The sequence below is a fragment of the Simochromis diagramma genome, unplaced genomic scaffold (genome assembly GCF_900408965.1).
Source record: "Simochromis diagramma unplaced genomic scaffold, fSimDia1.1 OVJJ01000531.1, whole genome shotgun sequence".
Classification (NCBI taxonomy): domain Eukaryota; kingdom Metazoa; phylum Chordata; class Actinopteri; order Cichliformes; family Cichlidae; genus Simochromis; species Simochromis diagramma.
This window is the reverse complement of record NW_024387353.1, coordinates 361,149-387,957: the sequence shown is the minus strand read 5'-3', so window position 1 is coordinate 387,957 and position 26,809 is coordinate 361,149. Positions and strand designations below refer to the sequence as shown.

The window sequence follows — 26,809 nt, the reverse complement described above, 5'->3', positions numbered from 1 at the left end:
TTCTCCTCTTGCGCCGCTTGCTGCTCACTTTACACCACCCCTTCTCCTGAGAGGGGAGAGAGAGAGAGTGGGAGGGAGGATGGAGAAGGGGGTGCCCCCGAAAGAGGTGGAGCCGAGCGGAGGGAGGGAGCAGGGGAGTCTCTCTGCCGACGCTGGAGTGAGGTAGAGTTGGGTTGGAGGGGGGCGACGGGAGCCCTTGGCCGCCTATTCGCCTTCCAGTTGCCTCCACGCTATATAAACACTCATTGGTGCCTCTGGCTTGACGCACACACACTCCTTGCGCACGCATGCACAATACACACACTGAGGGTGACTTGTATAGGCAGCCAGAGAGCGAGAGAGAGAGGAGAGAGAGCGCTCTGAGAAACAGAAAGGTACACAGAGAGGAGAGTGGACGTCAGAAAGTAAGAGAAGGAGAAGGAGGACGGCAGCTCCTGAGCATCTCCTGCGCACCCACGCATCCCTGTACGCTCAAGGATCTTAAACATTTCTACTCCTCGTGTTTGCGCCACAGAGACGTGACTTTTTAATGCAAAGACGCCTTTTGATTTTCTCTTTAAAAATTATTTGAAGGAGACGCGATTCCTGGAAGAGTTTTCGTTTATTTTTTTCCTCTCTCACCTTAAACCAACTCTTTCCATCCCTCGAGAAGTTTTAAAAAGTAAAAAGCCCTCGTCAGTTCCAGGGCTCGGCTTCACTTTTTCCACGTGTCCCCGGGAGTCCCGGCGTTTGAAATAAACGTGTCACCTTAGAGATCATTTTTTTCTTTTTCTTTCTTCAGCAATTTTTTCCATCTCCCTTTTTTATTTTTATTTTTAGTCAGTAATTCACAAACGAGACTAAAAATGATATTTCAAACATCAGGACAGACCCCAGCCAAGAGAATTCCGTGTCCTAAATGTTTCAATCATTAAAACAAAGCGAGTTTTAATAGTTTCACTTTACCCCCCACACTTCATAAGCTGAGGCGTGATCCTGAAGACGCGGGGAGCTCACCTGTAGCGTCTCTGCCCAGTTCAGCCGAGCCTGATTCGCACCTCTGAGGCACAGAGACGCCACTTTGTGACTGTTTTAAAACACAGACCCACGAAATCAGAAAGGAACTTTACACACTTCATTCATTCTCAGAGCAGAGCAGCCGCTGCCTCCTGACACCTCCAGCGCGCGTAAAAAGAGCGCTGCGCTATTTTACGCAAAAAAGAACTTTGAAAGTTTGACGAAGATTTACTTTGCCCCCTTTTTGGAGCACAAAAGTTTCAGCGCATCTTTTTCCAAAGTTTCTGAAAGTCGACCCCAGTTCCGCAGAGATCACCGGGCTCTCCATCACCATGCTGTTCGACACTTTCGACATCGTCTCCGCTCTGGCGACTCTGGCCGCTTGCCTGGTGTCCATGGCCCTGCTCCTCGCCGTGTCCCAGCAACTGTGGCAGCTCCGGTGGACGGCCACGCGGGATAAAAACTGCAAGCTGCCCATGCCGAAAGGATCCATGGGCTTCCCCTTCATCGGCGAGACCTGCCACTGGCTCCTGCAGGTAAGAGCGCACTCTGGGCAGGGAGCGAGGGAGGGAGGGAGAGGGGATGAGTTTGGTGGAGGGAGACAGAATCTGGGTCAGCGCCGGTCTCCGTGTCTGTGAGGTGATATCAGTCTCATCTAATTATTTATTCCTCCCCAAAGATCGTTTTGCGCTTTTTTATTGACATCTTTAGTAATTTGTGCAAACATCTGCGCCTTTTTTTTTACCAGTCACATTTTTGTTGTTTGCAAAAGGAGAAAACTCATTTAAAAAACACCAGAGCGCAACTTTTTTGTTTTGTTTTTAAAGCCTCACACTCGTTCTTTTATAGCCTTTGTTAATAGGACTCCATATCTCATAATGCACAATGTTACATTAACTCAGAAACTCATAAATATCGAGATTCTAAAACAAAAAAACCCCCCAAAACTGATCTGCTGCTTCATCTCCATCCTGCTCGAATGGGATGCACAGTGAACACGCACACACAGAGGAGAATCAAAGAGTTTCGCTTCATCTTTTATTAGTTTACAGCCCTGTAATATCTCTCCCCGCACTCCAGCGGTGGCTCCGCACAGACTCTTCTTTCCCCTCATTATCTCACACAGGAGCGCATCAGCCAGTCGCGGCGCGACGTCACAGTCTATTGATCACATCTGATACGGTGGCGAGTCCAGGCTGAGCCGTGGGGACTCATGTCTCTGACGGAGAAGGAGGACACTCGTGTCCACAAAGAGATTCTGTTTTGTGCTGATTGTTCGGAGAAGGAATGAGAAAAGGGAAGTTCTGTGTAAAAGGGTTAAATCGAGGGTAAAGTGCAGTCTCTGGACACGCTCTCCTCCTCCTCCTTTTCTTCTTCTTTTTTAAAATCTTGGTTGCATTCAGAAAGGTTCCCGACACGCCGCGTTTTCAGTAGATTGGTCAGAGATTCCTGCAGAAAAAAGGAAAGCCCTGCACCATGCGTAGTATTGATCCAGCTTACCGAAGGTTCGCTTAATCGGTGAGATGCTTCACTGTCTAACCCCCCCCCCCCCCCCCCAGCATCCACCCTTATCAATAAAATTTGCAGATAATCTTAATGTTTAAGGCTAAAAACGAGACACTTGGACCAGTGAGTGATAGGAGATCAGGGTGCACATGATTGCCGCTACTGAGGACTCCCGGGAGAGCGCCAGCTGAGGGGACAGCTAATAAAACAGAGAGAAGAAGAAGAGAGACAGGAGGGAAAGGGAAGCCAGGCTCGACGAGCGGAGGCACGTTGGCCGCGTGCGGGGCTTGAACTCGCGGTGCTCCTCTGCGTTACATCTGACACCGAGCGAGACGCGTTCCCGGAATGCAAGCGGGAACCACGGCCAAGTTTATGGTGAGGGGAGGGGGGAGGCATGTCAGTCAGAAGGAGGAATAAGAGGCTGTCTGTACTTATGAGGACCCCGCGTCCCCACAAGCAGGGCTCAGACCTGATTTATAACCTTAAAGTGAAGTTTTAGAACAGCGCAGTCAGGAGAGTTGGGCGGGTCGATCCTAATATCAATCGTATGCTGGTATTGGTTTAGGATCATTCTTGTGTTGCCTGTCATGCCCGTTTCATTTATAGCTTATAGCACATTTAAAGAACAGAAGTTGAGCCAAAGTGCTTCATAGGCAGGCACATTTACATTCAAGAAACACCAAATGCTGAAAGTTGTGTTTTGTTGTGTTAACTAATTATTGTGGAGAGTAAGAATCAGGGTGATTTTTTGGTTGGTAACAAGTGTTCGGAATTTTCAAATTTTTTACTATTCATCTCATAAATCATGACTCGCTGCTCTCCTCTACGTGAGCTGCCTTCATCAAGTAGTAGTATCGGCACTGGTATCAGTAATACTTGTCCTGTGTTTACAGTAGCAGCCAGTGTACCAGGAGCCATTACAGACATCTTTTTGATTATAAGAAAAAGAAAGAAGGTGCATGCACTACAGTCTGTGTGTGTCCCGTGTCCAGTCCAAAGACTGTAGATAGAAGATGGATGTCTGTGACATCACTCACTGGCTGGTGAAATCCTGTCTGGAAGCCTCAGGTTGAGTACTTTGCCCGTCTCCAAGCCACAGGAGACTATACCACACCCATGCGCTAAGGAAGCCACGCCCCCAAGCATATTTTTCTCTAAATGGGAGCATAACGACACAACAAAGGCTGCACTGACGATGATTTGAAATGAACAATGAGGTCATAAACTGCCCAGGAAAGCGCTTAGTGAGGTCCCGGCCTGAAGAAGCACTAGCACTGTTTTCCTATAGGTTTAATTAAAACTGACTTTGCCCCCTGCTGGCCATCAGACATAAAGCTGGCTTGCGGAGGTTGACTTTGTGCTACTCAGAACATTTTTGGGGGACTGCGTTACTGCGATGTAGTTTTTTTTTTTTTTTTTGCTCTTCTTCCTCCTAGAGATCAACCATACTTGTTGTGGTCATCTTCCTTCTACCAATCAGAGTCTGAGCTATGTGCGGCGTCATCATCCAGGACTTCCTTCCTGTTTCAATGTTTGGTTTCTTTTTAAAGACTCAATTTTCTTTTTTTTGATCACTTGGGATCATAAGAACCAATTCATGCAGAGCAGAAGCAGCATTTGGAGGTTCTGAGCATTCTGTGTTAGCTCTGTCGTCGGTCGCTGCCCACTCCTCACACTTTAGCTACACACACAGTCACCATTTGGTAAATCTGCCTGTCTGCTGCTGAATTGTTTTTCTCACTATGAGAGCGTAAAAACAGTGAAGTTATGCGCATACACACATATACACATGGTATATTTTTACCCTGCACACACACGCAGCAGCACATTTCTGTGACGGATCCATTTTAAAGCAATCTGCAGTTAGAAATAGTTCTGTGGTCACTCTGCCAGAGCCCTGTCTGCTCTCATTAGGAGCCTGAGCTTTCTGGAGCTACGGTGCCAAGCAGGAGCGCTACTGAGGCTTCACACACACACAAACACACATACAGGCACACAGAAATAATGTACTAATCTTTTTGCACATAGACATAAATGTTTTCCTGTGCACACACATATATGAAGAGAAAATATGGTACAAAAACCATAAGTGCATGTTGATTCTGAGTTACCTTTAAACATATAATTTATAACAAACTTTTATTTTTGAGTGAAGCTGTACGGCCGTAGACTTGTAGCGTTTTTGTCTCACGTTAGATGATCTGGATACTTTGTTTTAATCACTCCACTCCTCACAATTTTAGCTGGATGCAAATGATCCCATTTCTTCTTTTAAAGTTTTTTCTGAAATATTGTACGCATGTTGCTGGGTTTCTACTTGGTTGAAGTTCGTTAACAGTTACCTTCCACGACCACTAGGGGTCACCACACCACAAGGATCCCAAGAAAATATTCTGGTAGCTAAGAAGTGAATTCAAAAACATCGGAAACACCGATAAGTCGAACCAATGAAATTTTTTAAATACATTTTTATCCTCCTTTGACAAAACAAATCTACTGTTGCTAGGTAACCAGGTAAACCTTTCTTCTTTTTTTCATGCAGTTTCTTTGGGTCGGAGCCTCATAACTTTCTCACACACACACAAACAAACCACACAAACATGTACGTGGAGCAGCCTCGCTGGACTGAATCTGGGTCAGATGAGAAGAAATGAACATGAGGCTCACACACACAGAGTGGAAGGTCCAAATGTTTTGTGTCGTCATTTTTGGCTTGCATAATTGGTCAAAAATAGCAACCAGCAGCTCAGATGGAGCTACATCAACTCACACACACACACACACACACACACACACACACACACACACACACACACACACACACACTAATGAGGTACCCTCTGCCTGCCTTCTTCTGTCTATTCGGCTGTGATGAAGTGTAAATGACGGTGGCCAGAGTAATAACAATCCTGCAGCCCAAACACTCTTTTGCGGCTCACAGTGACGACAGCCTCGCTCCTTTTACAGCTTGCTCCTTTTTCTTCTTCTGCACCTGCACTGTTGTCTTCTTCTATGGTGGTACGGCTACAGATCCTCGGCAGGTGATGGCTGTTTCTGTTGATGTTATTTGGTGTCATCAGGTGTTTGTGTTCTTTGATGACTTGAACCCAACCTTTTCATATAGTCAACTTTTACAACATCCCAAGCAGCCTTTAAAGGCAACTTTTAATTCTTGTTTGCAGATAAATGCAGGCAAAAGCCACCAAAATTGAGAAGTGTTCATCAGCCGTGCAGAGTTGGCAGGTTTGACTAACAAGGCTACTTTAGTTTCTTCCTCACAGCCCAAACACGTGCACGTTTGGGTTTACCGGTCATTCCTAAATGGTCCTAAATGTTGGCCCTGCGACGGACTGGCGACTTATCTGGGGTTTATCTCGCTTTGGCTTCGTCTGGCAATCCTCACCTGGATAAGCGCTTAAGAAGCTACATGGATGACACTGATGCTCGGTCAGGCCCATATTGTCTCACTGCAGCCCGCTGTGCAGCGTTTTTCAGTGTGCTTAGATGCTTGCCAGCATATCCTTTGGCTTGGTGAGGACAAATAAGTAAATACAGAAGTCTGAAGTAGGAGGTGGTTGTGGAGGAAAACCTTCAGCATGACGAAGCATCACTGGGCAAGGTACTGAGTTTCCACTGATGCATTCATCAGAATGTGAGAGTGAAAGGATGAATGAAGGCTGTAGTAAGAAAGCGCTTTGGTAAATGGACTGATTCATATGCAGTGCTTCTCTGTTCTACCTGAGCACTCAAAGCCCTTTGTACAACATGCCTCATTCACCAATTCGTACAAGCACTTTTTTCATTTTTTTCTAGAGCAACCTGTTACCTTACTTAAGGATGTTTCAGCATATCTAGACATGGATCGAACCGCCAACCTTCCAATTAGCAGATGACCTGGTTTTACCTCCTGAGCTGCAGCCAATCCCAAACAGAGCAGAAAAGAACTATATAAATACGGCTCCTTTTGTTGCTTTGTCGCTGGCGTTAGGGAAAAGGTCAGTGTTTGGGTTTAGACGCCTCTTTTCTCAGCGTTGAACAAAACTTACGTATCTCCTCTTCAATAAGCTTATTCTTCATTTGCCTAATCGGCATGGTGGTCATTTCACGGTGTCCTGTACCAGCAACCATGCTATCTATTCACGGCTGTGCCAGGCATGTGGGGGGATGTGTCATGTTGTCTGCTGGAGCAATACATGAAGCTTCTGGCTCCTGACCGAACGTCAGCATGTAAGGAGCTGGAAGTGAGGACGCACAACATGCAAGAAAAAACACTGGATTTAGAAAAAATCAAATGCAATGAAACTTAAAAAAAGATTGTTGTTAAAAAACAATGTTTCCTAAACTTTTTTAAAATTGGGAACAATTGTACAAATTTTAACAGAGATTCACAGATTCGTTCTGCAAAATCAGGAGCTTGCAATTCACGATCTCGACAAATTGTCATCATAAAACTCAAAATTCAGTCGTATACGACGCAAGATTCTCTCATCCCGACGGCAGACGACCACCTCGAAGCTCCTCTGCCTCGTAGCGCATGTGAGGCCTTTTGTTTTTTAGCCGAATTGCTCCTTTAAGCAGCTCAGACAGAGGGGGGATTGTGAGGACTGGTGGCTTCATCTATAGTAGGTTCCATTACTGCGGTCCAGCCCGCTGTGTGCTGCATAGCTGTGGTTACACAGTCCTGAGGCGCGCACACACACACACACACAGAGTCTTTCCATTTGCTGTGTTGGTCTGTGTGTGCATAAAGTCATATAACATGCAGCAGGCGCACATATAGAGTACGATGATGTAGCACACATGCAAAGACACAATTAATTGGCCACACATGCACAGCAGTGTGTGAGCACACACAGATCATAAACCCACTCTTTCTCTCTGTCTTTCTTGTGTGGCGTGGCAGGGAGCTGGCAAGTGCATGTTCACTGGGTAAGAGATACATAGTTCACTGAGCGGACACAGGGGGTAAAAGTGTTAACATTCAAGGCAGGACCCTTGAACCGCCGAGGACGCTTCTTCTTCTCACACCCCGCTAAACTGTGTTCAAGCTCCTCTCTGTTTTTCGTTGTATTTTTTCCCCCGTTTTTTCAATTTTCTTAAATTTAACAATGAAAAAAAAACCTCCTGTCACCGTCTTGTGTAAATATAGTCGACTTTACATTTTAAGTGCATTTAATGATCCTCTGCGTGATTCGTTATATAATTTTTCCCCCCAGCTTTTCAGACCCGTAGTGCTGCTTCCCTGCAGCCTTCTGTTTTTTATCTTCTTCAAATATCTGAGGCATTTCTAACTTTCTGGATTTCAGTTTTTCAAAAATAGCCTCACCTAATTTTTCCCCCACTCTTTCTCTGCTGTCTCCTCGAGCCTTTGCTTCTCTACGTCTTGCCATTTTCTTGTTTCCCCCCAGTCAATAATGACATTTTTCATCACTATTTTTCTTCTTCCTTTCCCCCCCTCACTCTTACATCCATCCATCCATCCATCCATCCATGCCCTCCTCCTCCCTCCTCTTGTACAGATTAGCAGGAGGTACTGGCAGCAGGTCCCTTGCCCCTTCTTTCACCCCGAGAACACACTGCTCCCTCCTTCAACACTCTTGTCCTGGGCCGAGTATAGAGGCCAGTGTTAATCTCCCTTTCTCAATGAGTGTGCGTGTGTGTGTGTGTCACAGAGAGCTCGAGTTTTTAAAAGATCAGGAAGTTTTTTCATTCTCTTATTTTCTCATTGTTAAAAAATTGTCTGCACAACTCCCACCAAAGAGCTCAATGCTTGCTGCGTTTTTCACAACTCTTTCCCCACTTTTTGTCAAGCGTCACGGAAGAAATCAGGAAGTTGCTCCTAAAAAACAGACGAGCACGGCATTGTAGCAAACGCTAAAAGTGTTAGGAACTATTTTCAGCAGCGGCTTGATCTACAGTTGGTGCTATAATGAGTATTTGGTGCTTGTAAATGGGACCAAGTCAAGCAGATCTTTCCAGAAGAAGATAGAGAAGCAGTGCAAACAAGATCCTGTTTGGGTTCCAGTCGCAGCATCCGAAGTCAAGTTCAGGCTCAGAGGTCGCAGAGGTCGCAGGAGAAAAGTGGCCTGATGCCTCCTGTAAAAAGCTTCCATTACTCAGCGAAATGAGAGTTAACTCTCTGGACAACAATGGAGGAACAGGACGTGTCAGATGGCAGCTGCTAGGAGGATCAAGTCCTTGTTGGTTTTGGTCATTTAGAAGGAAAAAGAGGGAATATCAGCTGAAGGATATTGGTGGACTTTCACACGGTGTCTGTGTTGGCTTGTAGTTGGGGTGCGTCTGTGTGTCAGGGTATTAGCTCGGGTCCCCGGGGTTAGCGCTTAGAGAGTTTTAAACAACCATAATCTCCCTTTCTATAATGTCCCCGGGTCAGGGGCCAAGCCTCTCCCTCTCTCTCCCACCCGCTCCCTCTCTCTCCTGCTCACTCGCTCTATTCTCCTCATTTTTTGGCTGAACTATCCGTAGCCCTTTTTTCCTTAATCCGTCCTTTCTGAAACGAGCACCCATCCCGATCTCCCCGCCTCCTCCGCCACGCTCAGTCCCCTTTCACACTTTCTCCCTCCTTCTTTAACCTCCCCCCACCTTCATTCTTTATCTTTCCTCCTCTCCTCTTACCTTAGTTTCCTTCCTTCTCTTCTTTCTTCCACCCCACTCCCCTCATTCCTAACCCTTCTTCTTCTCCTCCTCCTCTCGGTGTCTCTCTCTGATGTGGTGGCGTGACTGCAAAGGGACGGGGGTTCATTGTCAAGTTGAGGACCTATCGCACCATTCAAACGCACAAACCCCCCCTCGCACACACACACTGGCTCCTTGGTATCTCTGGCACCAGCTGAATGATTGACAGTTGAAAAGAGAGAAGGAATTCCCTTGCAGCCTTTGACCTCGTTTCCTCTGCCTCGCACTTCCACAGTTATTCTCGCAGCATTTTCACTTTTCATTTTTTAACCTTTGATTTAGATAAAAGTGGGTTTTTTGTATGTGTCTGTGTGTTTCCAGACTATATATTCTCCCCTTCCTATCAGTCAAGCATCATACGGACAGAGATCTTGTGGATGTTTTTGCTTCTTCGCCTGTGACTTTTGTGGGTTTTAGATTCTCTTTTTCTCACTTCTAGTAACGTTAGCGCATCAAGCTAACCGTGAGCTACCTCACATCACTTCACGTCGCCATTTGCGTCTTAAAGGTTGCCTTTTAACAAACTGCAAAGACTTGAAGAGGAGGGTGAAGGCCGGCACTCAGTACCTGTCATTTCTTCAGTTAGAGGGAATTAACAGTCAGTAAACTCGTTGTTTCCTCGTACATTTGTTTCGCTGGCTTCCTCTTTAGCACCGATGTACAACCGTCCTGCAGTTTCACTGTACCTGTGTACAAACATGTGCAAAGACAATAAAGAGTTAAAGTCTGATGGATATCCATTCCTCTCAGAAATTACAGCACAGATAAATGCAAGCGCAACGCTTAAGACAACCACACATTTACATTTTAACGAGAAACGCCACCGACAGAGTCCAACACAATGACAGCAGCACGCACGCACCTCAGAAAGCGTGACCCGACCCTCCCCAGCGCTACACCACCGAGGCAATGTCCTACATTTTGATTGGCTCCATTTTAGCAAAGTGAACACACATGCACGTTTCACAGGGATTTTGGGGTTACAAAAAAAAGCTACAAGGACAGAAAACGGTAATTCGTGAATGCACGAAGACAATGAGAGCAATCGTAGCTCTGTCCATCACACGATCGATGCTGTGACAAACCTAACATGTACAGTTTGCTTTCATTTTTAAGAAATATCGATACTGAAATTTCTGACTATATTATTACTGACATTTCTCACGTCCCATACAAACATACTCTTTGTTGGAAACCAGCCGCCTCGAATGTGTTGAAAGGAGCCGTGATTAAAAGCGTCAATAAAACAAAACAACCGAGCAACCGCAAAACCAGAATACGGTAAAAAGGAGGCGAGGCTGAAGCTGGATGTGGTCAACAAGTTCAATCTGAGCTTTCTTAAGTTTGTTAGATGTAAGGTTAATATTCAAGTTATTATATTTAACTTACATTTTTAAATTAAAAACAAAAGCCAAACAGCTTCTTTTGATAAGTATTTAAAATAACGACTCGCGTTGGTAAATGTACTGCTTTACTACAAATTGTTTTTTCCGAAGTAAAACGTTTTCTGTCAATGTCACTGTGTAAAATGTAATATTTTGGGGCTCATACTCGGCTTTCTTGTAAAATGTTAGTGCACGCAGCTCGATTAAAGAAAACCTTTAAAGCATTTTAAAGTGTGAGCCTGCTAATTCACACAAAGCTGTAAAGTGACTGGAGTTTGATGTGAAAAAACAACTTTTTAACCATTAATTTAGAAACTATAAATATTTTTTTAAAACGCGGATGCGTTTAAATCACAGAAAATAAATGCAAAGCAAGAATTTAGACCAAAGTCTTCAGGATGCACTCATTCTTCCTGGTAATTTAGCAGGAAATGTCAGAAAACAACACTCTTACGAGCACGTCTAAATCGGAGTATAGCGTCTGTGTATGTCGACTGCATCGTGTGCACTTTACACCGAGTTAATAAGTCAAACATTTTCATTCAAGGAAACCTTCAACTGCTCTGGGAATGCCATGAAAAAGATAGATGTAATTTATATATTTGATAGATCCCCCAAGTTTGGGTTCACTCCCTGAAGTTAATTTGAAATATTTGCTCTTGTTATATCAGCTGCTTTCTCTCTTTACATAGTAAAGCTTCCATCTCCCTCATTTTTTTCTGCAGCTGGTAAAAAATCTTCCCCGGGTTTGTTGGTGAATTTCCTACAACTGTCTGTTTCTCTACTCCGTCTAACCATCACCCCAATATTTGTATTTCATAGACTCTCTAAATATACACACTTATACACAGACACACTTACTCTCACTGTCTCTGGTCAGCGAGCCAGTGTGTGTCTGTGTCTGTGTGTGTGCGTGGATTGATCTGAGTAAACATAATTAGCTGTGTTTTTTTGTCTTGCCCTAATAAAAGACTCATTTGTTGGACATTTCCACTGCACTACAAAGAGGACATTTATAAGCCCGGGCCCAGGTTCGCCCCCAGGCCAACCCCAACAGAACAGACGGGGGTATTTTTAGCACGGCCGGCGTGCTAGCAGGGTTTGCCGGGACAGTGTGTGTGAGTGAGTGTGTGTGTGTGTAAGAGAGAGAGAAAAGAAGAGAAACTGAGATTTTATGACATCTTTTGTGATTGTGCTGGTTTTTGTGAGAAATTCTGTTGAAATGTGAGTGTGTAGCTCTCCTTTATTGAGAAAAAAATCTGATAAAAGCACTCTAGAGAAGCGGACACTGGCGGCTACGAGAACGCTGTCCAGGCTGTAGTCACGCACAGACAATCTTTCAAGGCCATTCCTTTAGTCTGTCCCCTTCCCATTGTGTGTATAAAACCTTTAACCCTCCTATTTTAACCCTCCTTTAATCACACCTCAGGGTCCAGCTTGAAGCTGTGTTCGCCTGTCTAAACCTAATGACAGCGTTTTTGTTCTTATCTTAAAGTGAATGGGGAGTTTATGGGTGAGACCGATGGAAAAAAGTGTGTGGAAAAAAGCATAAATTTATAAAAAAATTTTAAGTCGAGAAAAGTTTTGTTTTTGAAGGAAACCCACTTCTTCCTTTCAAATCCAGAACAGGGAGAATGGCTGAAAATGTCGGTGTACAGGTTGTTACAACGAGAAGATCGACGGGAATTTCACTGACCACACACACAGACTAGTGTGCATAAAAGTTTGTTGATTATTATGATAAAAACACCTTCACCAGATTCCCTTCTTTTTAGAAAAGATGTTCCCCTGAAATAATCGATCCACATGATAAATGTCTGTAACAAAATGCAATCAGCCTGCTGCCACCAAACCGCAAAAGTCACGAAACCTTCATATCGAGAGTTTTGGATTCAAACAGCTTGCATCGCCACGGCAACAGTAATAAATTAGAATTATTAATGACACTGTGAACCAGTTTGGGTCCAGGCCCCACCGCTGCTGTTTATTCCATATTATTATATACAACGAACAACAGCAAAAGCGCCGTTATTTTGTTCTTAAGAGTCAGAGTAGAATGCACTTCAGACATTTTGCAGAATTAAGTGAAGCCACACACACGCACGCACCTTTATTTGTTGTCCATTTGCTAAATGCATGGAGCTAATATGCAGTAAAGTTCAAACAGGAATTAATTTAAACCAAGAGAAACAAATTTAACCAACTTAAAATGATCTGTGAGAAGTAAAATAAAGGACCTGAATTTATTTTAAATACCTAAAAAAAAGAAAAAGTGGCCAGTGGTTATTTATACTTGTTAAAATCAACTGTGAATGTTTTCGAGGCCATGCTCGCTGGTATTAGCTGTGTTATCTAATCACAGCAGGCTACTTATAGCAGATCCAAAATAAAATCTACATGTCGTCAGTTTTGTTGCTTTTCATAAAGCATCCAACTGGCGTACGGCGTTGCAGGTAATTGCAGGAATTTCTTTCAGCTTGTGCTGGAAAACCTTCACAAAGTCGGCCGCGGTTCAACAGTGAAGCGGCGGCAGGGGTGTGATTGCACCCTGAGCTCTCTGGCTTGATTCCAGTGTTATTCACAGCTTCTGACTGCACGGTGCTGGAAAATAAAAATAAAATTAAATAAAACCCGAGGTGCGTTCCTCGTGATGTTTTCGGCTCCCATAGCCAGCTTGTACTTCCCCCAGTTGCTATGTAACAAGGAAAAAAAAACTTTATGCCCACCGTCATTAAGAGAAACCTCTTTATGGTTTTCAGCTCACATCAGAGTTTGTTGCCTGTGACCTCGATGGTAAAATCAGCCGTTATGTTGTGGGACCAATTTTGGTTTGGGGTTTTTTGTGTGTGTGAGTGTTTACAGTGACGGCTGCTTCGCCTCGCCAGAGTTTGGAGGGAAAGAGTGTTTGAACCAATCAGGGTGATTGCAGACGCGACGGCTACGTTTACAAATCTGTGTGTGCGTGTGCACAGTTATGTACGTGTTCTCCTGCAGAAGAACTGTGGCGTCATTACATCACAACTTTCCATGCTTGCTCCCTGTGTGTGTGTGTGTTGGGCCAGTTTTGAGAGCGGCGGGGAGGTTGTGGGGTTAGGGAGGGATGAGGTGGGGGTACGGGGGCTGTACACTTCTCACCTTTTAAGCTAAATGTCACCCAGACCACACCCCTGGCGCATGCTCACACTCAAGCACACACACACTTTTTTTCTTGCAGGGAATCTGACAGAAGAAAACCTTCAGCATTTGCCAAAATGTGTGCGAGTTTCTAAAAAGAAAACACAGAGAAATGGAAAGAGAAGTCGTAACGCACAGAACGCACAAAAAAAGTACACAATCGTCCCAATCTGATGCTGTATCTTGGAGGGTGAAAGGGAGCCTTGTCTGGCTGCCTGAGGAACTCCCTTTGAATTGGACTGTGTGTGCGTGTGTGTGTGTGTCAGCAGGCCTGCCAGGCAGACATACTAAACCACTCTACATCCATGTGGCAGCAAAATGTAGCTTGGAAAACAACCCTGCTCTAACACACACATTTGCGCACTCAAACACACACACACACACCCTGAGGGCTCTAGAGGCCAGCCGGTCGACCTGGTGTGTGTGTTTGTTAATGTGTGTGTGCTGCAGTGAAAACAGGAAGTGTACAGGAGCTGTGAAAACAGCTCGGGCCAACAGTTTGTACCCAGACTCATCGACAGAGAGAAAAAGAAACCCCCAAAATTTGCAAAGGTGCATGAATGAATGAATGGATGCGGCTTCAAAAATAGACTCTTTAAAAGACAACTCAGTCCCAGCTACACTGAAACTGGATGGTTTCTACAGTTTTAAGCCGACTATCAGGTGGACGACATCGACCAGGAATCAGGCAGCTGTCGGACAGCTTTGCAGGATAAAACCCAGTGTGAATAAAATAAAGCCAGCACCTCGAATTCGAGTGAACACTCTGAAACACGGCAGGGCGGGACAGTGGGGCGTGAGGAGCTTGAATGCTAATTAACAGGATTTTTCATCTATAAAAGCAGTCTGGCAATCAGAGTTTTCAAAGCAGCACAAAAACAGCAGCCAGACGTACAGCGAGGGCAAAAGCATCTGTGCTCAATTTAGGTCGACTTCACACAGAGAAACCTTAGCATGTCAGCTACGTTGCGATGACGAGAGAACGAAATGAATGACTGATATTAATAAGCAGTCATGAAGGAAGAAGGAAGCTTCAATCACCTCTTGATCGTCATTGGTTGCTGTTCAGCAGGTGCTTTGTGTCGCATCTTTATCTTCAGCCACAGAAACCGTTTGAGTCTTGTTTGTCTTTCTGATGTCAAAAAACTATTTAATTACAACTCTTATTTCCAGCTTATATTTGGTGATATGGTAATGGAAAGCAGCAGCAGGAACCAATTACACAACAGAGATGTAAGAGGTGGTATGAAAAGGAGGTGCTGGGGGTGGAGGTGGGTTGAAATGTGGCTTGCAGAAGGAGCATTGATACATAGCACGCCTGGATGTGTACAAGGACATCGTGTAAAAGGCTCAGCTTAGCTTCTTGGCCTGCCTGAACTAACACCGTGCTGAGCTGTAGGAATCAAAATGACATGGCTGTTAGTTTCTGCAAAAATGACTCAGTTTTACTGCAGCAACTTCATCGTGGGTGGAAACTGGGATTGAAACTGGTCTGTTACCAGTCTTTAGGAGTAGGAGCTTCACCTGCGTGTCTGCTGTGTTCGTTTAGGGCCGTGGGTTTTCCTGCAAAGATGTAAACCCAAGGAGTACTGGCAAAAGCATGCTGAATACAGCATACTATGGAATAGAGCAGCATAACAGAGCAGCTGACAGTAGCTGCTTTTTTCAAAGGGGCTCCATACACAAAGTGCATCACTTTGGTGCTGATGGTTGGTAACCTTCTGGTTGCCTAGGTAACCCTCTAATATTTTTACAAACCCTGCCACATGGCTATCGACGGCATACTTCACTTGAATTCTATTCCATCAATTGACCCACTTCATGTCACCAGTGGTTATTTTACCCACCTTCGCTTCAAGCTGTTTAATATGATTTGGTGTCTCCGCCTTCAAGATATATTTCATTTGTGCTTGAAGGTGGAGTCCACCAGTTTTTTGCTAGTTGTGAGAGGTAATACAAAAGAACCAGCTAATTAAAAACCGATATCCCTCTTATTAGTTGATGGTAATTTTGGAGGGGTTCAGTTTTATCCGGCTCATTCTTCTAAATACGTGAAAGACCATATAAAGTTTTGAGATTGCATTTATTCCATTGCCTCTTTTAGCCCCCTTCAAAGTCTTTATCTATTCCCATGGTTGTCCCCCCGCACGCTGCTCAAACACAAGTGAGCAATATGTCTCTGATAATTAGACATGTCTTTAACATGTACCAGTGTGTTTGGAGCTGAAACTTTCATAGGGACTAAAAGCAGGAATATCTCAGCCTCTGGTAATTTATTCTCTTAAAATGTGTGACTTTATAAACATGCACTACTAATTCCACTGAGTTCCCCTTTACAAACATCTATGCACCGAATGTAAAACACTTATTTACACCCAACCAGAGACACACACACTTTTTAAAGTCACTCCTAATTTAGACCATAAGCACCTCCTCAGCTTTGAAACCTCTTGGCCAAGCGGGGTGTTTTTGATTGGGAGTTTAGTAAATCTATCAAGGCTTCACTGTAGGACTGTGAGCCAGTAATCACACCGCTGACCGGAATCAGTGAGCGGACACATTTTGAGCCCTCGCACACAAACAAAAAGCACCGCCGCCGCTGCCAGAGGTGTGCCCTCGACCAGGAAACAAACTACTTGCTAAAATTAGTTTCTGAGCTCCGCATTCAAACACAAACATGCGGCCTATAACTGCACTCATACACATGCCGACTGTTTTGTAGTGTCGGGGGTTACAGCTTATCTTAATGTTGGCTCCTGTCAGGAAGGTTTGAAGTTATTCTGATTTTTTTTAAACAAAAATCACCATAAAAATGCTCTCCTTGTCCGTTTTGTGTTGATGTGTGAATAAACTGCCTTACAGGCTGTCCTTTTGCCTTCATGTTTACACACACAAATATATATGTGTACATATATATTTGTGTGTGTGTGTCTGTGTGCCTCACAGTCATAAATATCTCTTTTCCCTTGAGTAAACCGGGGTCAAACCAGTTAGTGTTGTCACGGCAATTTGCAGTTGGGCCTCCGCGTGTTTGTTTGCTTTCCATGTTTCTGAGTTTTTAAAGATTGTTTTATTTTAGTAATCTTGAGTGAGTGTGTGTTTTTAAGTCTATATGCACATGTGTGTTAATACTTGCATTTGAATAATGCCTTGTTAGACTCAGTGTGTATGTCCCGTGTACGTGTGTGTGTGTCTGTGTGTGTAACACAGTAAGCAGCCTCTCAGGCGGCTATATATTCTTTTCACTCAAACAGCCCATTTACAGTTCTGGGGTCGGCTCCCTCTCACTCTGCTGTGACCCAGACCATTTAGAGGTCAACGTCAAAGCTGAACTCAGGTCAGCTCGCTAACTGACTCCAGCTTCGGTCCTCTGGGGGTTGTGCTTGCAACCTGGGTTGTCCAAACTGTGGGACAGGGGCCCTGAAATGTGACGATGTGGCTCCTCGTGATGGGTCAAAACATAAAACAGGGACAAATGTTTATTTTTTTATTCTCCAGCAAGAAATTCGAATTTTTCTCCGTGGCTCGTAGTATTGTTCATGCACCTACATTGTTTTGGTATTAACTGCCCAGTTTTGCAGGTATGGGGTGTAACAACGTTTATCTAGATGCTTATAGGAACAAAACATGCACTTAATCTCTCTTTTTTTTAAAAGAAATCACACACCTGTCACTAAAAAAATTATTTTGCACTTTTTCTAAGAACTATTTTCGAGTTAAACCAGAAGCTCTACCTGTAATTCTAGCAAGCACTATGCTTCTTATAGAAAAAGGGAAAATTCACTTTCTCTGATTGCCTTCAAATAAAAAAAATCTGAGAAGGAGAAATCCCCTCTGTGATTTAAATAGTGACAACCCTGTGAAGAAAGATGTAGTTTAATGTGCTACATGTTAAACTACATCTTGGACGTTTGGACCTCCTCAATAATCCAGGTAAACTGATCCCGTTCATCTGGACGTTTTCAACTGGCGAAACATTTCGTCAGTTTTCCAAGTGACTGCGGGTTTCCCTAACCTTATAAACATGACTGACACTAGCAACATTGCCTAACAATGAGCCATGAGCTCAGCTGCATGATTGTTAATATGTAGATTGCCATGACCATTCATCAGAGGTTGCCGCCATAGTCCATTCATCTTAGGGCTAGGGTTCCCCAGGCCTGACAACTTGGAGCTCCACCTCAGTTGATGAACGAGGAGAAAAAGATTTGAAGTGGCAGTGGCCAAAAATGAGCAGTCTGAGGCTGAAACTTCTTATATCCTCGAGCAGTCTCCTGTCAGTCTTCTTCATCAGGATGAGAAATTTCATTTACTGTATTTTAAGCCTGAACTGCAAATGTTTTGAGAACCTTTAACCTCACCGCTCGTGGGCCGATGTTAAAACTGATCTCTGCCTGTGCCCTAAAGGCAACTTGAATCAGTTTTCATTGCATTAACCTGATGTATACAGGCTCCTTAAACATCTGCAGTCTTCTGCTTTCAGTTGGTTTAAGTTTACTTTTTTCTCTGAGAGCTGAGATGATGGAAACCTCAGTAACTTTTAGCATGTGGAGAACTCACCAGTCTGTTTGGGCCCCGAGCCACAGAGAGAGTAGAAAGTACTTACTGAAACCTTTTAGAGATGAAGATCAAAAGCTGGGGTGAAGGTTGGATCCTAAAGACTGTTTTAAATTATTAGAAAGTGCAAAAAGCATGAAGAACTAGCATGTTTTGTTAACGGTGGTCGAGGGCAAGGAGAGCGTTTTTCAGAGTAGGCCCCATCATTTCGGTGAGGTATCACTGTTTTGAGGAGCCTTCTTGGATCTGACCAGCTTCTGTTTGAGGACAGCAACTGCTGGCTGTCTATTGTAATATTTCATCAATTTTTAAAATGATTTCTGCATGATTAAAACCTCATCTCACAATGTTTCCTAAATTTTAAGGAATTTCATGTTAAGAATACACTAACCCTTAAACTGCTGACAATAGAAAAAAATTCTTTGAGTGCAGATATTAAGAAAGATATAGATTTAGAAGTGGAGATGGGGGCGATCTCCATTAGCAGGATTTGAAAAGGTTCCTCTGATTTCCGTGAAACAGGGTGAGGAGTGTTTGGGGAATTCCTTCTGTTACCGTCTCCTCACACCTGCTTCTCTCAAAGGGGAACTCCAGCATTCAGTCCCAACAGTGTTCTCTAAAACTACCCATCTTTCTCTTCTTCCTTTCTTAATAGAATTTCGACTTTCTTATAGATGTTGAAGGAAGAAGAATGGAAAAGCACCAGGTTTATTTTTCTATGAGCAAAACCAGTTTCTTTAATATGGATTTTTGACATAGTGCCTCATATAATTAATCCTCCAGCACGACTAAAGAACTGTCGCTCATTCTACCATAGAAAATATCTTAAAACGACTCTCGTGAGTTGTGTCTTCAGCATTATAAGTTAGATCTGTGATTGATCTCTGTGCTTACTGTCTTTTCCTTTGTCCAGGGCTCGAGCTTCCATGCATCACGGAGACAGAAGTACGGCAACGTGTTCAAGACCCACCTGCTAGGCCGTCCTGTGATTCGGGTTACAGGCGCAGAGAACGTGCGCAAGGTGCTGATGGGCGAGCACACTCTGGTGGCGGTGGACTGGCCTCAGAGCACGTCCACGCTGCTGGGACCAAACTCACTGGCCAACAGCATCGGAGACATCCACCGCAAGAGGAGGAAGGTCAGGACACGTGTTAATTTAAGTTCGCAAACACACACAACTATACAGAGATACCGAACGCATGTATTTGTGTGTTCATCTTTACTTTTAATGCTTCACTTTGTGCTAACTGCAAAGACTCAACTTGACCAAGGAAAATTTACATCCTAAACCAATCAAAAGTAAAATATTTTCAGGATGTAGATATTTTGATTTTAAGCCATTTGACTATACAAAGTGTTTAGTAAGACATCTCAGTCTCTGTCTTATATTTTTAGCAGCACAAAAAAAAATGCAGCACTATAATTTCAATACTTTAGGCAGAGGAAAGATACGGACTTAAATATAACAATGCAACTACTGATTTAATTTAAATGCAATCATTATTGATGACTCTGCCCTTGGATACAACTAACTACTCCCTTCAATGTGAGAAGGTTAACACCAGCTGCCAACTTTATTTTGATATTCTAACACGATAGTAGAAGGAGCTAAAAAGACCGTTTTAAACTGAAGCATAATATTTGAACTTTCTGGAGACCAGAGTACTCACCTGACACAATAGAAAAAAAGGAAAATGAAAGTATACCTTCAAGTGTTTCCTGAATCTGCACAACTGTTTTTTTTGTTTTTTTTTGTAAGTACGGCTTATATTTGGCTTCAGAAATCTAGCTGCCTGCAACACATCGTCAACAGTTCCTCGAAATAATTAGCAACAAATGATAAAACTGCACTCTGACGATAAACTCCAGCCCTGACTCAATATCGACAGAAACGCTGAGTTAGGTCCTTTATTCCCTTTTACGTTATGTTAGGTAGAAACTGATCATCTCGTCACATGACGCTTTAAGGGGACAACCTTGAGAGCACTGAAAAGAATGAAGTAGGAAGCATATGCTTGCTATCGTATCAGGGCGTACCAGCTTTCTTACAAAGCTTCAGTATGAACTAAAAGCAGCACTCTGAAAGAAAGACTCACCGCTGGACGGTTCAAACAGCAAAGGATCTGTCTCCCTCAAAATGTCTGCGGCTAAACCCACCTGGATTCACAAATACAAACCCAGAACACAAAATACAACACAAAAGAGACATAAGATTAATTACACAAGTTATAAAGATAATTCAACTCTTGTCTTGGTTGGCCTGATGAGGTTTAATGGTCCCAACTTTTACCGGCTTTTCTCTTGTACCTTGTTTTTGTAACACACGGGGCTGAAGTGTGGAATTGAATGTAATCATATGAACTGCATCTTCATGCAGCAGCATGCATGGGGATATCAAATGCTCACCCTGAGACAATGCTTGAATACATTTCTCGGAGGCAAAAGAAACGTGAGGCAATAAAAACATATAAAATCACCAGGACATCTTAAATAGTCGGCTTTTACTTTTACCAAAGATGAAGATCTGTCTCCACATGCAAACAAAAATAAACTCTGAATTTCATGTCTAAAAATTACTTAATTATTAAGACCTATAGGATTTCTATATTAATCTGTTAGTCATTTCATTTATAAGCTGCCATAGAACAGTGAAAAATCCACCCGTCATCAAGCACGACGTCTTAAAACAGGGAGTCTGGAGCGAGGGCGGAACCACTGCGCTTTAATCGATGAAGAAAATAAAAAGCAGACCTAATTTAAATGCAAACAATTAATAGATGGAACATCAACTTTTTAATTCCTAATGATTGAGTGAAAACAAAATTGGGTATTGGGATGTGCACATTATTTTTGTTTGCAAAGGCAACCATCGGACTCGGGAGTGACGAGCATCTTTGATTGAGTCCCAAACAAGTTTTCAGCCTATTTTCTGTTGATTTCTTCATCTCTTTGCACACTATGTGCACATCAACCTGCAGCAGCTGCAACTGCATGCAGAAACGCTCATCAATATTCATGCTGTGGAATAAGTGGCAGACAGTGACGTGCACACATTCGGAGTCCTCTGCACAAAGGGTGAGGCAGGACGCGCAAACAGACAGAGTATCGGTGTAAAGCTGATCCTGTCCGCTCGCTCTTATCAGCAGCATCCTGGCTGCTGAAGCGTGAGAACGACCCCTCCATCATTCCATCTTCTCCTGCTCCTCCTCTCATCTGCCTTCGGACAGAGCGAGTGAGAGAGCGAGAGACAGCCCTCATGTTTCCGTTTTTTTTTTAAATTTTCTGTCATTTCTCCCCCTGACTATTATTATTATCTCTCTCTTGCTCGTGCACTTTCTCTCTTCTTTTCTGTCTCTTGCTTCCTCTCTAGCTCTCTCGTTTCTATGCCAAGACCATTTCAGGTAATCAGCCACTTACCTCTCCCTCCTATTATCCCCTTATCCCCAGGGCACAAACCTTCTTTTCTCTCTCTCTCTTCCACACACACACACACACACACACACACACACACACACACACACACACACACACACACATTTAATGCACACGCAACATCACGCACAAGAATCGGAACGAGAAAAACAAGAAGTAGAGCTCCCTGTGTTTTCCTGTAAATCAGTCTCTCATTTTCTCTCTGCAGACACAGTTAAGGTTTTTTTTGGAGGGGTTTGGAGGCGGGGTCGGGTTTCCTTGCTGCCGTGCCCCGGGACAGGCGAGGGGTTGGTCGGGTCTAATCTGAGCTCTGATCCCCTCTCCTCTCCCTGGAGACCCCCGCACTAACCTCATGTAATGACCCCTGATTAGGAAGGCTGCCTCCGACACGGCACAAAGAGGGGCTTTCTGTGGGGGCCCAACATACACACACACACCTGAACGCTGCCTTGGATGGATACACACACAGTAAAGTTGCTTAGCCTCATAGGTTTAAGCTGAAGTGCCTCTGAGCAAGACTCAAAACTCAAACTCGTGACCTCTGGCCTCCATAATAGGCAAAAAAAAGAGATCCTTCCTAAGTAGATCAGCCAATGTGGTGTCAAACTGTCGAGTTCAGAGAGAATTTTCACCTGAATGCAAAGAGGAAAATCCTTGTCTTTGAAGCCTTTTCTCTGATAGAAATAAATCATGAAGAAAAAACGATTAAAACAACAAAATTCCACAATTTCTTTAACTTATTTAGGGAAAGAAGGGAGAATTATCATGGCCTCGACTCCAGCCAAGCTGTCCCCGAATGTTCGACTGTTGTATCTAACCTGATTTCAACTTGTCTACTGTCCTGTTTATGATCGGGAAACCCGCAGTTCTAGATCATTTTTAGCACGACTGATATGTTTAGATCTCTTAATGGTCCTTCCCCTTTGCCTTTTTGAGTCTCCTCAAGTTGATGAAGTCATGTAGAGCATAGTGATGAGGGAAAAAAATGGCACACAAGCATCTCAGTCCAGGCTGTTTTTTTCTGGGGTGAGACAGTATTTTTTTCTCTGCAGTGTCAGTCTCATTCTGAGGGATGAGCTAAAAACTTCAGTCGTGGCCGCAGACCCGGTTCTGGTCACCGGTTATGCTCTTCTACATGAAACAGCAGAGGATGTTTGCTCTCTCTGCACAAGTTTCAAGCCTGTGGTAAGATCACAGAGCACAAGTGGTCAAAACTTTCAGGACTTTCAGGGAGATCTAAAAGCAGCCTGGAAGCTGTCATGACATGCCCTAGAAAATCAGCCAAGTTCAGGTAAGACTTTTGATTTTTGTGGGCCTCCACGCCACCTCGTACATCGTCTTAGCTTCAGTGCCGACCAATCCCATCATGGATCAGTACCCACCACTGCTGCCAAGTTAGTCACTTTCTAGCTAGATAAATATATATGGATATATAAGCACTTAAGTCATCATTTAGCAGCTACCCCTGAAAAAAACAACATTTTATGGGATTGTTTAAACCTTGTTGCAGATACAGAACTAGAAAGACTTCAAGAGAGCTATTAGTGAACATGTAGGTTTAAAGAGCCATCAGAAAACCAATAGACTGAGCTTGTGGCAGGTGCAGAGAGGCGGGTGGCTTGCAGGGTCCTTCAAATGTACACGTGTTTACACTTCGACTTTCAGCTTGCTGTGGTATTTACAGACACATCACTTCAATATAAGGAGGGCTGACAGAATGAATGATATTATAAGGAGAGCCAGAGGTCAGCTGGCCATTTTTCAGCAGCTTAAACAAGAGTGTGTGTGTGTGTGTGTGTGTGTGTGTGTGTGTGTGTGTGTGTGTGTGTGTGTGTGTGTGTGTGTGTGTGCGCGTGCGCGGGCTCCCTCCTGTTTTTCTCGATAATAAAGCTAAGTCAACAGAAAGAAGCGAAACACCATCAGCTGAGAGAAAAATAAGAAACTGGTTTACTGTCTGACCAGCTGGACCAGAGTGTCTCCTCTGTGTGTGTGTCTGTGGTTTTCATATGGAAAAACAATCTGCACACAGCACATTAGCCTTTTTGGTGGATCAACAGAGCCAGCCAGTTTCCATATAACCCCGTGTTAAGCTAGGAAACTAACTCCATCAAAGAACCACAGTAGACTGGTTTTCCACTACGGGCCAATCAGAGCCTAACAAGGGCAGCCAGGACTTACACATCATCCTTGACTGAAAACAACATCGAACATACCGTTTGCATTTCTGCTGCGAACTGAAGGACTTTTTTATTTTGGTGGGTTTTAGTCGTGTAGGCTAAGATCTTTGCTCCTGCTGGATGAACAACTAGATGGGTTTGAGCGTAGTGTTTGTTCTCATGTAGACATCAGACTTTCCAATGAAATATGTCTTTTTCAGATCTGTGCAAACACTAGAGGCACGGCAAGACTGCTTAAACTCCACGAAGGTATTCGATTAGGTTAATGACCCTTGGGCCAGAATCAAAAATCAGAGTTTAGAGATATATCTCTTTTATTTCCAGCTTAAAAAAAAACTGAAGTTCAATAATTAGAGGTTGTAACTCTGTTTTTGGTCTCCACTGTCACATCAGGGAAGATGCTACACAATTTGTTAGCTTTGACCACTTTCCCCCTTTTCTTGGACACATTGCATTCATCAGTGTTTTAAATTCAATTAAATTTGGTTCTAATTATATTGAACAAATCATAACAACAGTTTCCTCAAGGTGCTTCATATTGTAAAGTAAAGACCGCACAGTAATACAGGCAAAACCCTAACAATCAGGTAACGCCCCTATAAGCAAGAACTTGGTGACAGTGGGAAGGAGGCAGCTGGTTGGGGCTAAATTAAAGAAGCAGGCTACGGTTATAAACATGCTTCTTTAGAGAGTCCTACTTGGCTCTCAGTGGAAATGTTTCCCTCTGTGATGGAACAACACTGTGCAAACACTCTGTTGACTGTGGCAGCCACTACTTTTATTTTCAGCTTCACGAGATACTTCTCACTTCTTCAATTTAAGCCCACAGCCGCCCGCACATTCCCTCATACCATCCCTTTCTTTTCCCGTTTTTCTCCACATTTTCCTTCCCCCTTTGTTATTCTTTCTTTTGGAAACGTTGCCCGATCCTTACATTTAGGAAAAACCAAACTTGGACAAAGAAAAGATAGAGATGTAGAGAGAAGAATGGACAAGAATCTGACTCGATCTGACACCTTTTCTCGGTTGCTGCCGGGGTTTTCTCGAGGAACTCCATAAACGTTTGCTTTAAATAAGCGTACAGTGAAATCAGAGAGATGTGATGTCTGTGAAAGTGCTGCGATGGTGATGATTCTTTGCATGGAGCCCTTGTATGTTTGTCTCAGCCTCCTGTGCTTCTGCTCATCACCAGTAGAGGGCACTGCAAAGTGGGACAGAGGTGAAGCCCACTCTGTGCGTCCCTTTTTTTTAAATCCAGGTTTTATCAATGCTAAGATCAAATTTACCTCTTAAAAATTTCAAAAGTGTATATACATATTTTTTAAAGATCCAGTGGAAGTTTAAAATCAGTACTACGCTGTCTTAGAAATACTGCATGCAAGAAAGATAATTTAGTTTTGAGAAAAGTAATACTCAACAATACCCAGAAAGTAAAAATCCAGCAGTCCAGCATTAAAGCTTGTTATTACTTGACATGAATACACAGTAGCACAGTGGTACAATGGTTAGAGCTATTGCAACACAGCAAGAAGGTCCTGGGTTTGAGTCTAGGAGCTTCTTCTGTGCGGAGTTTGCATTTTCTCCTTGTGCCTGCGTGGTTTCCTGCAGGATAGCTTCCACCCACAGTCCAAGACGTGTATGTTGGGTTCATCTGTGATTCTAAATCGGCCGAAGGTGTGAATCTCTTTGTGCAACCAGCGTGTACCCTGACTTCCACCCAGTGACAGCTGGGAGGGGCTCCAGCCACCCCATTACCCTGAATTAGATAGAGATGTGTTCCTGAATACAGTGTTGTAGCTGCACGTTAAACATGTGCACTGCTGTTAGTTTTTCCGCTCTATATTTCCAAATTCTGTTAAATAATTAAAAGTTAAATTTATTACGTGCCTTCCTCCTAAAAGTAAATGACGGGGTGAAATATTAAGCTTAATATTGACCGTAACCCTCATCAGCAAAGCAATCACTTTGTGATTCAACGTGACAATACAAGCAGGGAAAAACACAGGGACTGCTTTTGTAAGTAGGAGAAATGAGTAAAAAGGAATAAATAGTATGGTTTAGAAAAAAAGGATGGATGAAGGGGCAGGGAGAGCCAGGAAGAGGTGGGAGCAGAGAGAGAGAGAGAAAGAGGGAGGGAAAGGAGGGCAGAGAAAAGAATAAAGGAGTCTTTACATGTCTGTGGAACCAGCAGCTCGCAGCACTTTCACATAATTTAAGACATATGGACGTTATTAGGACAACTGTGTCTGTGTGCGAGTGTGTGTCTGACTATATCTGTGTGTGTGTGTGAGAGAGAGAGAGCACAGGAGTGAGTGTGTCTTTAAGCATGTGTCTTTGCGCTGCAGGCTACAGAAGACAGTCACGTTTTTGTGGTGCAGCAAAATGACTGTTGTATTGAACAATCCCCCACCAAAACACACACACACACACACACACACAAACTCCCGTCTTGTGTGGAACTTGGAACGTCCCAGAGTGACACTACATAAAAAACTGTGTTTGATTGGCAGCCAGAGAAACTGTGTGTGTTTCTCAACGTGTGTGTGTTTGTCTGACCTGTAGTTACCTTTCAGAGTCTCCCGTCTGCCTGCTCACACACTGACTGCCTGACTCACGGGTCCTACAGTAGCTCAACCTTTCTGCTCTGTCTGTACTTAAAAGTGTGTGTGTGTGTGAGTGTGTGTGTGTGTGTGTGTGTGTGTGTTGGAAGAGACAAAGTGCTCAACCAGATTGACCAATTATGCATAATCCAGTGCAGACGGGTTAAATGGCTAAATTCACAATGTTACACAGCCTTATTTGGCCTAACTAGTGTTTCTGGTGTTCAGTCTCTGCTTGGTGTGTGTGTGTGTGTGTGTGTGTTTGCATGGTTTTTATTGCTGATTT

At 43.6% G+C, this 26,809-nt stretch overlaps 1 protein-coding gene across 1 annotated transcript in view; it reads left to right on the top strand.

Annotated features, from left to right (window-relative positions):
* The first annotated feature begins 211 nt into the window (after window positions 1-211).
* LOC120718533 (cytochrome P450 26B1) overlaps window positions 212-26,809 on the top strand; it is a 37,215-nt gene continuing 10,617 nt past the window's right edge. The window contains exons 1-2 of the mRNA XM_040007060.1: window positions 212-1,532; window positions 19,228-19,452. Coding sequence (XP_039862994.1) covers window positions 1,329-1,532; window positions 19,228-19,452 — 429 coding nt within the window. The 5' untranslated portion in view covers window positions 212-1,328. The remainder of the gene's footprint in view (window positions 1,533-19,227; window positions 19,453-26,809) is intronic.